Source organism: Delphinapterus leucas, chromosome 2, assembly GCF_059928025.1.
Source record: "Delphinapterus leucas isolate spDelLeu-1000000601 "Yukka" chromosome 2, BTC_Dleu_Yukka2, whole genome shotgun sequence".
In the NCBI taxonomy this organism is placed as follows: Eukaryota; Metazoa; Chordata; class Mammalia; order Artiodactyla; family Monodontidae; genus Delphinapterus; species Delphinapterus leucas.
In genome coordinates, this window is record NC_143130.1 from 139,018,939 (window position 1) to 139,030,599 (window position 11,661).

General features: G+C 35.8%; 1 protein-coding gene across 4 annotated transcripts in view; it reads left to right on the forward strand.

Moving 5' to 3' along the window:
* The window catches only part of ARID4A (AT-rich interaction domain 4A), a 59,581-nt gene extending 49,094 nt beyond the window's left edge, over positions 1 to 10,487 (forward strand). For 3 of the 4 annotated variants that reach the window (XM_022570471.3, XM_089907758.1, XM_089907760.1), the window contains 4 exons: positions 8 to 112; positions 3,617 to 3,823; positions 4,453 to 4,599; positions 8,640 to 10,487. In XM_022570471.3, the coding sequence (XP_022426179.1) occupies positions 8 to 112; positions 3,617 to 3,823; positions 4,453 to 4,599; positions 8,640 to 8,743 (563 nt within the window). In that variant the 3' untranslated portion in view covers positions 8,744 to 10,487. The remainder of the gene's footprint in view (positions 1 to 7; positions 113 to 3,616; positions 3,824 to 4,452; positions 4,600 to 8,639) is intronic. The other variant, XM_022570469.3, reaches the window with a different exon arrangement.
* Positions 10,488 to 11,661: the final 1,174 nt, after the last annotated feature.

The window sequence follows — 11,661 nt, forward strand, 5'->3', positions numbered from 1 at the left end:
ATTTCAGGTCAGAAAAGGCCAAGTGATGGAACTAGTGGATTATTGGCCAAAAAGCAGAAGCGAACCCCAAAGCGAACAAGTGCTGTAGCCAAAAATGAAAAGAATGGAGCAGGTTGGTACTTTTCAGTGCTGGCTTTAGTATGGTGTTAGTACTTTCAGCAGTTTGTTGGCTTGATCATTTGTGTCAGCTTAAAACTCAGTTTGGTTTATTATGTTCTGAAAAGTAGCAATTTTTCCATTAGTTTTTAATCTGAAGGTGCTTATCAATTTTATTTAGAGCTGGGATAGCTGTGGTTATTTTTTATGCTTATTTCATTTGTATTTCTTATGTAAAGCAGTTTAATATTAGAGGAATACATTTGGGAATCTTGAACAAAAGAAAAATAACATTTGCTCTGGTAATAAAAGCAGATTAAGTTTACATTTCTGAGTGGAATGTTCTCCTTTCATGTAGAAAAACTGACTTTTAAATAGTAACACAGTAAGTTTGAAATATGGGGAAATAAAATTCTTACTAAAACAGGAAAATTAGTAAACCAGTAAGAATAGATTACATGAAAAACAGATTTCTGTACAATAAGGAGTAAAATTAAGTTGTAGAATATAGTAAATAGAAATAAACATGGTTGATTTTAACAAATTAAAACTTTACCTCCAAAGCATGCCTTCATACAAGTCTGAAAGGGAAATTCTAGATTACAGTAGATACATATTTCAAGGAAGGGGCATATAATTTATTTAAGATAAAAGGCATTTCAAAGAAAAACCTTTGAGCCATATTTCAAGTCCTCAATAACCAGATATGGCTAGTGGCTGGACAAGACAGGTCTAGAGCATAGAGAAAGAGTGATGGGAGATGAGACTAGAAAGACAGCAGGAATTACAAAGGGAAAATGAGAACTTTACAGTGGCTGAGCTGGGCAGACATCACCTTAGTCAAATGAAGTGAACACCACCAGTAATGGGACAAAGTGAAATGTACCACCTGACAGGACGCAATAAGAAGAACATAGCTGCACATCTGTAATATTCCTGTCAAAGATGTATAACCTGACTGTAATCATGAGGACCCATCAACAAATTCAAACTGAAGGATGTTCTATAAAATAACTGGCCTATGATTTTAAAAACTGTCAAGGTTATGAAAGTCAAAGAAAGAGGAACCGTTCCAGATTAAAGGAGACTTATGAGGTGTGATAATTAAATGCAGTATATAATTCTCACCTGGATCCTATTGCTGTAAAGAACATTATCGGGTCAAGTAGAGATACTTGTGTGGGATCTGAGGATTAGATGATAGTAATATATCTGTGTTAATTTCCTGATTTTGGTGGTTGTATTATGGTTCTTTAGGAGTGTGGTGGTTTTTAAAACATATCCACAAATGTGTTGATACGTTTCCCTTCAAGAGGCAAAGCCTAATCCCTTCCTCTTGAGTATGGGCTGAATTTAGTGACTCACTTCTAACTAATAAAGTAGACATGATGGAGTATGTCTTCAGAGAATAGGTCATAAAAGGCACTGCAAATTCCTTCCTGCTCTCCCTTGGATCACTTGCTCTGGGAGAAGTTAGCTGCCATGGTGTGAGGTCACTCAAGCAGTCTATGAAGAGGCCCACGTGGTGAGGAACTGAGCATATCCTGCCAACAGCCAGCAAGGAACTGAGGCCTCCCAACACTCACTAACAGCCATGTGAGTGAGCCATCTTGGAGCATATCCTCCAGCTCCAGTCAAGTCTTCAGAGACCAGAATCTTGGCTAAAAGCTTGACTGCAACCTCACAAGATTCCCTGAGCTGGACCACACAGCCAAGCTGTTCCTAGAGTTCAACCCTCTGAAACCGTGTGAGATACTAAACATCTGTAGTTTTAAACTGCTTAGTTTTGGGCTAATTTATAGATAACTAATACAGGGAGAATGTTCTTATTTGTAAGAAGAGAACACTAAAGTATTCAAATATGGCAGGGCAACTTATCCTCAAATGGCAGGAAAACATTCTTTGGTAATTGTTCTTCTCTTTTTTGTAAGTTTGAAGATTGTCTCAAAATAAAAAGTTAAAAAGATTAAAAAGGAAAAAAGAAAGGAGATGATCAGTTTTTCTTTTTGGAAAGAATCTTTGGCTTAACTAAGACAGTGAAAGAAGGAATGAATTAAGAGAATTGGGACATAAAATCACTAGTACTCAATTATTATTAGTTAGATATGAGGAACTGGTTAACTGACATATAGCATATAGGAGTAGCAGCAGGCTGTTGGAAGAGTAATTTAGGGAATGTTGCTTTTAGAGATACCGCGTATTAGGAAAATAAGGCTCTGGAGCTTCGAAGAAAGTCTGTTTTTAGAAGATAGTTGTTGAAGGATTACAAGATGATAAAGCTGCTATGGGAGAGTTGTAAAATGAGAAGAAAAAGGACCAGAAGTGGAATTATGTGGCATATCCCTTTAAATAGGCCAGGAATAGCAGAGTAGAAGCAGATTAGAGATAAATGAAAATCAGTAAACACTAGTTGGTTTGAATAAGAAAGACGTTTCAAATGCAATAGAATATTCAAGTAGGATTAAAATATATTCATTGAATTTGGTGAATAGTAAGCGTTTGGGGCCCTAACAAGAGCATGGGAAGGAGACATGATTAGAAAGTATGGAAATAAGAATGACAAAGAATTTCTCTTTCATGAAATTTGACGCTAAAGAGAAGGAAAGAGGTGCCAGCTAAAGGGGGATGCTTTCCTCTCCTTCCCTCCCTCTCTCTCTAAGGGTAGGAAAGCTTTAGGCATGGAAAAAGATGCTTAAAGAAGCATCTGGAAAAAGAAGAAAGATAAAATGACATTGGGATATTTCAGAGGAGCTGGGAATAAATGGTTTCAAGAGTATAGCTGAAGAGATTAGTTTGCCCAGAATTAACAGTCTCCTCTTCTTGAGGCCCAAAAAGGGAGATAAGGACAGATACAGTAGTTGAGGGGCTGGGAAAGTGAGTGTGTAACCCTCAACTTTGCCTTTTCGGTAGAAGGGAAGGTTGGCTGTTGAGAGTGAATAGTATGGAAGTAGGGTGTAGACTTTGGGAAAAAGCAGAAAAAGTTGAGAGAAAATTCTAATTTGTTATTAAGTGAAAACCAAAAGCATCTTTAAATACACATTTGGTGAGGCGGGATGTAGACTTGCAAACAAATATCTGACACATTTTATATATTATACATATGTTAAAAGTTGGATGTGTATTTTATGCTTGTTCATGTGTATAGTTTGGGTTGGTCCCCTTTTGGGTTGTTTTTAATGTTTTGTTTTAAACATAAGTGGGGCAATACTGTGCTTATTGTTTTTTAACTTTATCATTTCACAATGTATTTTGGATATTTTGCCATTTTTGTTCTTAGGAACTCTAGCTTATTCTTTTTAACAACTTTAGCACAGTATTCAATAATACTGATATATAATTCTTAGCCATTTCCCTTTTGGTGGGTATTTAGGTTATTTCCATCTTTTTATTGTTATAAAAGTTAGCACATTTGTGCATTTATTTCTTTAGGATACCGAAAAGTGTAATTACTGGGTCTGTTGCATTTCAATATTTGAGATTTTTATCATTTATAACCTGAGTCAACTTTTTCTTATTATAGGACAAAGCAGTGATAGTGAAGATCTTCCTGTCCTAGACAATTCAAGTAAATGTACCCCAGTAAAGCATCTTAGTGTATCTAAGCCACAGAAGCTTGCACGATCTCCTGCAAGAATATCCCCTCACATCAAAGATGGAGAAAAAGATAAACAGAAAGAAAAACATCCGAATTCATCTCCTCGGACATATAAGTGGAGTTTTCAACTCAGTAAGAAACTTATAGAAAACTTGAATGTATATTACAAAGTGGTATATATTTTGAAATGTCAAAATAAGGAATAATGATTAGCAAATTCATTTATTTAGGTATTCTAAATGTTGTCTTGTTAATAATCACTACTTATTATCTTAAATACAAATCTGTGTCTTTTTATAATACTAACTTGATAAATATTGATTGGAGAAAGCTCTCCAGTTATGGAATGAGACATGTATGATTTATATAAATTGATGAAACTTAAACACCCTTTCTTGTACTGACAATTGGAAATAACTAATAAATGAGGAAAACATCAATACAAAGACACTATTTGGATAAATAACTACAATTATAGATCAGAGTTGCTGAATGTTGATGTTTCCTTGTGCTTTTCTGATTATTTCAGTAATACATCATTAAGTAATACATGTTTAGTGGAATATTTGGGATATATATAGAAATCTTATTCGTGAATTTAATTAAGGCCTTCCATTTTTATAGAGCCTTATTTAGTGTACTGTTAGGTTTTAATAAACTAAAGCGTTTGTTGATTTATGAATTGGACTTTTGATAGAACTGCCATCATTTTTTCTCATAGAATTATTTTTAAATCCAAATTTACTTTTTTTCCCTTTTAGATGAATTAGATAACATGAACAGTACGGAGAGAATCTCTTTTCTCCAAGAAAAACTACAGGAAATCAGAAAGTATTACATGTCTTTGAAGTCTGAAGTTGCAACCATAGATAGGAGGAGAAAAAGATTAAAAAAGAAAGACAGAGAAGGTAATTTGATTATAATTTTTCTTCCCCCTATTTTTCAAATATGTGTCCTATCGTTTTAGAAGATTTAGGTTTGCCACTTTTTAATATAGTATATACTTATTTTTATCTTTAGATTCCTAGTGTTTGCTTCTTTGTTGCTATTGTTGAAGTGAGTCAACAACTGAATCAGAATGAGACTCTTGAAAGAGACTATGAACTGTTTTACAAAATGTGTGATTTTACTAAATGTGGTGGGTTCTTAAGAAGAGCTTATTACTCCCTCTGAATTTCTCTCACTGCTCAACAAACATTTATTGGCTGCCTATTAACAGGCACTGTATTTTTCATTATGGGGTTCATCAAAATGAAGAGGGATATGGCTTATCCTCTAGGAGGTTATCTTGTTGGGATCATAAGTCATTTCCTAAGCAACTACTATATAAGATAGTTCAGCTTTACAACATTAACGCACACATACCATATGCCAGGCCCTCTTTCAGGTGGTGGAAGTACAGAGATGAATGAGATACAGACCTCGATCTCAAAGTCTTAACGTCTAGTGGAACTGTATGTTGAGGGCCCTGAGAGTGATATTAACAAGAACAGGAGTTGGTGGAAGGAGAGATGACTTCGGAATAATCATGAGGAGAGAATAGCATCTGAACTAAACCTTAAAAATGTATAGCATTGACTTCTAGTTAAACATTGACATCTCATATCTACCCCAAGCCCAGGCCTCACTAAAATAATAGTAAAGAAAATTAAAAGCCCTATACCCACAAGGACGAGAGAATGGGACAGCAGAGTGACTACGGTAGACAAGAAATGTCAGCAGCATATCTTTTGGAAGCTGAGAAGCAGATGGACTGTAACTGTCCTAGCAGATGACAGAAAGCTAAACACCTAAGCTTGTTTATCCTTCTAGTGGGACAAAACAATGAGAAGCAATCTAATTCATACTACATCACCCCAGAAAAGCTCTGAGGACAGTGTGAGGTGTGAGGATGAAAATTGGAGATGGTTTGAAAAAGGAAGGAGAAATTGGATCCTTTCATCCCACCCTCTGAAGCAAACTACCTTTTCCCCTAACTCCAGCAGAAAATAAGAGATTAAGTTATTGGAGGCTGAGAGGGATCAACAGGCTTATAGAAAGACCCAGGGACACCAGCCATAGCTGAAGGTGAGGGTTAGGTGCTAAACCAAAATTAATGAGCTTGAGCGAAAGTTTCCAGTACTAAATGATGAGACTTCTGTCCCTTTTCCAACCAACGATCTCATCTTCTTGTCTCTCTGAAAGCTGGTAACCAAGCTTATGCTCATTCCTGGAAGGAGATTGAAAGGTTCCTCTGGAGAAACTGGTCAGCCCAAGGGAAGTGATCTAACATAGATACCAGCATTTGGAGGTTCCTGAACCAAAAAGCAAAATCCTTACAAATCACTATGTGTGCACTGCCCAACATTTAAAAGCCCGGCGGCCTCATGTATAGCCTCCAGTTAGCTTTTTAATGCTCCCCCTTAAATATGGAAGCCACAAGACCAGATGTTTGAGGAAAGCCTTTACATAAAGACAGAAACCAAAATATTCAATAGAAAAAAGTAACTTGGACAATGTGCCATATAAAAACAACAAACTATAATTAATATCCAGAGTTACAGGAAAGATATTGCAGTCTTGAAACAAGAATATGATACTATCAATGAATTCATCTCTTAAAAATTAAAAGTATGATATTTGGAATAAAAAATAAATAGAAGGGTAAGATAGCAAGGCTAAAGAAATCCCAGTAAAATATCAAAAAGATAATAGGAGAGAATAACTAAGAGAAATATAGGATCTGGCTGGGACATCCAACTTCTGAATCATAGGATTTCTAGAAAGAGAACACTGAATAAACATAGGAGGAAGTTGTGATCAAAGAAATAAGAAAAACTTCCAGAACTGAAGGAGATGGGTTAGAAAATTGAAAGCACTCCCTGTGACCTCTATAAAGAATGGAGGAAAAGATCGCACCAAAGCACATTATGAAATTTCAGAACCCTGTGGATAGAGGTAAGGTTCCAAAAGCTTACCATATAAAGGTATATACAAAAAACTGGGTCTCAGAACAGCATCAGATTTCTCACGGCAGATTTCTCAATGGTGACATTAAAAACTAGAAGCCAAGCTATTAAGATAACATGACATCCAGCAAACAAGGAATCCCACATAGGAAAACAGTAAGGAAAATCTCAAGGTGATGGCACATGGAAGCCCTAGAATGATCACTACATAACAGGCCTACAAAGCAACTATTTCAGGAATAGGATGGAACAGGAGGGGAGGGCTCTAGGAGGGATGTCCCTTTAAGAAAAAGAACAGTAAATTATCTGATAGGCTTGCCCATCTTGAGAGAAGTTTTCTATCTATGGCAGAGAGTTAGGGGATGAATTACTAATAAAATGGCCTGTGTCATATGTGGTCTTGGATCTACTCCAGGTCCAGCAGTTTTCAGTTCCTGGAAATGTGATGGAGCAAAAGGAAAGAGATCGACCTTCCATGTTTGTCCTTCTCTTTTTTTTTCTTTTTTTCTTTTTTTTTTTTTTTTTTGCAGTACGCGGGCCTCTCACTGTTGTGGCCTCTCCCTTTGCGGAGCACAGGCTCCGGATGCGCAGGCTCAGTGGCCATGGCTCACGGGCCTAGCCGCTCCGCGGCACGTGGGATCTTCCCAGACTGGGGCACGAACCCGTGTCCCTTGCATCGGCAGGCGGACTCTCAACCACTGCGCCACCAGGGAAGCCCCTGTCCTTTTCTTTAAAAACTGTAAATAGCAAGAAGTCTTTACAGCATTTTTAAACACAGAAAGAAGAACAAATTAACAAATTGAGCTTTTCTTCAGAGAACCTTCAACAGCTTTGAGTTTCCTAAACGTCATATAAGTTCAGACAACTAAAAAGATGATTTTCTTATAGTCGTCTTCCCTTTTTTGTTTTCTTAATTTTTTGTGTGTGAAGTGAGTTATTAAAGTGAAACATTGAGTGACTTCTAGCACACATATTAGAATTTGTAGTGATGAGTTACATGTCATTTTGGCAGTACACACATTGAGGAATGTATACTTAAACAAAAATTAAGACTTTAAGTAAAATAGGAATAATTGGGCAAAGATTAGCAGGAGATAGGAGGGCCCTGCAAAGAAAAAAGTAAAAACTAAAAAATGACAGAGCACCTGATGTATAGAGTAATGATCTTTAATCCAAGCTCCGTGCTCCTGGAGAGTTTTGTTAAAGTCATTTGAAGACTTTTTCTAATCACTCACCCACATTTCCATCCTGATCCCATGATTCTGATACCTGACTTAGATTACTGCTTCTTGCTTATGAGAGTTTTGTGTCCATCGGGTATATTGGGACAGGATAAAGATAGGAAGCCAATGGTTAGCTGGTTAAAAGAAATTCTCTAGGATAAGTGAATTCTTGTATGGTCCTATAACCCAGAGATAAAGCAGGAATTTGCTATAGTGAAAATTTATCTCAGGTTGATCTCGTTTCTGATTTGGGACAAGGTGAGTTTCTTTCAGGGATCTTTCAAGTAGGGATTTAAGATTTTTTTAAATTTTTTTTTTTTGCGGTACGCGGGCCTCTCACTGTTGTGGCCTCTCCTGTTGCGGAGCACAGGCTCCGGACGCGCAGGCTCCGGACGCGCAGGCTCACGGGCCCAGCCGCTCCGCGGCATGTGGGATCTTCCCGGACCAGGGCACGAACCCGTGTCCCCTGCATCGGCAGGCGGACTCTCAACCACTGCGCCACCAGAGAAGCCTGGGATTTAAGATTTTATATCTCTTTAGTCTTTACATTTTCTGGTGCCTTTTTTGAACTGAGTTACTTAAGTGATGAGAGACTGATTCCACTCAATTGAACCAAACAAAATTTTTGCTGACAAAATGTTGTTATTCCTTCATGCACCATTTAAGAGGACTATAATTGAAGTGAATAATGTTAAGAAATTTATTTTTGATTTGCCGGTGGCTGGGTATCTTTGTGTGATAGTTGTCGGGTCTAATGTAGCTTCTTTGATCCTACAGTGTCTCATGCAGGAGCCTCCATGTCATCTGCTTCATCAGACACTGGAATGAGTCCCTCCTCATCATCTCCCCCACAGAACGTACTTGCTGTAGAATGCAGGTGATAAATGTTTTCTCTGCCTTCCCAGCAGTTTGCTGCCAAGGACATACATCCCAAATCCCTGAAATACAACCACAGAAAGCACTCAACTGGTTTGACATTGCTAAGTATATCCTGTACACTTTTCCAGGCTGGATTGTATCTATTCCCTTCTCTTTTCTTTCTTTTTCTGTTGCAAGAAAAATAAGCTGATTAATAACTGAAGTTTAGGCAGCCTGCCATATTTGTCATAATTTTTCCTTTTTAATTTTTTTTTCATTTTTTTGTGAAGATAGAAAAAGGGCACTTAGCAAATTTGAATTTGTATAATAAAGCTTTCAGGTGTTATAGAAATCATAGACAAGCAAGTGCACATGATAAACATCAAAATATCCAGCTAAATAGTTACTGCTGCACTTTCACTGAGATGTATTTGAACACTTGGTGAGTAGGGGATTTATGTTGTGTTTTTTTATTGTTGTTGTTTTTCTGTTTTTTTTTTTTTTTTGTGGAAGCACTTGCTATTTAGAACTGCCAAAGTATATGTTCAGCAGTGTGCCCAGGTTTAAGGTGTAAATGGGACAAAATAAATTGTGAAAGGAAGTGTAGTTGACTGAAAACTACAGTTGTAATAAGTCTTCCACTTTTTATAGGATTTTTGAGCACACAATTATGCAAATATTTTAATGTTTATTAATGTTTACAGTGGAATTGTGAATAAGTTTTCAGTGGACTATCTTATCCCTTGACAAAAATATTTTGTCTTTTTTCTATGTAATTTCAGAGTTTTTATTTTGTTACAAAAAGACAAAAATGAAATATATAACAACAATGAAGTTATTTAACAAGATTTCTAAAGCTGAAAATTTTGTGTAAAATAAGGTATTATCTTGCAACTTGTTAAATATATTTATTCAGACATTGGATGTTGTATTTTTATGTATTTTTTAAAATATTAATAAAATTGAAAAAAAGAAAATTCTAGGTTAATTCACTCTTCGAATGACAATAGCTCACAGCTGTCCCTTTTACAGGAGGTTGCATCCAGCGGCTTTGCCTGTACTGAAGGGAGTCTGTCTCAGTCCTTCAAACAGTGTAGAACTATAAATGGGCATCTGGATCATTAAAGTATGTCCTTGTTTAGAAACTTTGGCAGTCCTAGTACTTAAACTGTTTTGAGGATCAAACTTTTGGTTGCCCTTAAGATATTTTGTCACAGTTTTTATGTTTGCTATACTGCCGAATAAATTTATATCTCCCAAAGTTGAGATGCAACAACTAAGTAAAGCAATTATGTATGCTTTGTTTGTGAATTGTTTCACAGACTGATACATTTTGTAAATAATTCTTCCAAAACCATGTATTTAAAGCAGTTTTGCCATATACATTATGTAAAAAGGTGATTTTTTAAAATCAGTTTTTAAATTCATGTTTGTACATTGAAAGGGTTTTTTTTTAAACCTTCTTTCCTGTGTTTAATATGCGTAGAGTAATAACCTAGATGCTCTAGACTGTATATCAGGATCTGATTTACAAGAACAGAGTCAGAGCCAAACACTAGTGATGGCATAGCATTAATGAAATCATTGTTTCTTAATTTCATTTTACCACATTGTGAACTTGTGATTCAGATTCCTTCCATTTTCGCAGAGAATTAAAAACAAAAAAGTACTCTTGTAAAATGCACTTTTCTGTCTTTTCTTTGCAAAGCAGAAGTATTTCAATGTAAAATAAAAATGGAGCTCAGTGGGCAGTATTAATAAAGGCCATGTTTTAAACATAGGCTTTATATTTTTAGTTTTCATTTAAGTGATTGTTTTTTTCCCCTAAGTGCCAATAACTCACAGTTGGAAAACCAGACTTCATAAAACAAAGCATATCCAATATATTCTTCAGTCTCTACAATTAAGTATTTCTAGTACTTAATTATAAAAATTTTAAAAGTGTGTCATTCAAATACAGTTGGAACTAGGAGGCAACTTTAGATTCATACATTAGATATTTTAATGATGTATCAGCTTGAATATTGTCCTTTCTAATCAATATAAATCTGGTAATGATGTACTGGGATCTTGCTACAGAGAGTAAAATTATAGATTCATTGAATGGGTATATGGACACTTAAAATCCTTTTATTTTGGGGGGCTGGAAAGGATTATGAAAGTTACTGAATTTTGTAAGAATATTAACTAGGTATTAAATTCAAATATTGACCATATTTTGAGATTAGCTAAATTTTGAGTAGATAGCTCTTGCATATGACTAAAAAAATAAAAATATACTCTTTAGTATCTAAAATGGAAGGTGCTATCTATAAAATCAAGTTATTTGAAGATTATGGAGATTTCTGTTTTAATATTCCATGTGTGCTTTTATTATTGTTTATGTTAAATTTCTAGTTTTCCTGCCCTTCACTAAGAAAGATGTTCGTATCTAGCACATATATGCTATGTCTTCTACGAAATTGCTTTTAATTGGAAATCTTTATGCATCATGCTGTTAATTTGCTTATATACCTTTCTTATACGCCCTGTAGTATAACATAGCTATCAACATTGTGAAAGCATTTGAAGCTATATTCAACCACACGTTTTAGAATTCAGTCATCAAAAATTTATGAATTTTTGATCATAAAAAATTTATTGGGTATCTTTGATGTGCCAGGCATTGTGCTAAGGCTCAGGAGACCTAACGGTGAACATGACAGAAAAAAGTCCCTGTATTTGTGGACTGCATAATCTAAAGAGTTATATGTTAAACAATTATCCCATGTAATTCTTTTTTAATTAATTAATTAATTTTTGGCTGCATTGGGTCTCCATTGCTGCGTGCGGGCTTTCTCTAGTTGCAGTAAGCAGGGGCTACTCTTTGTTGCCGTGCATAGGCTTCTCGTGGTGGCTTCTCTTGTTGCGAAGCATGGGCTCTAGGCGCACGGGCTTCAGT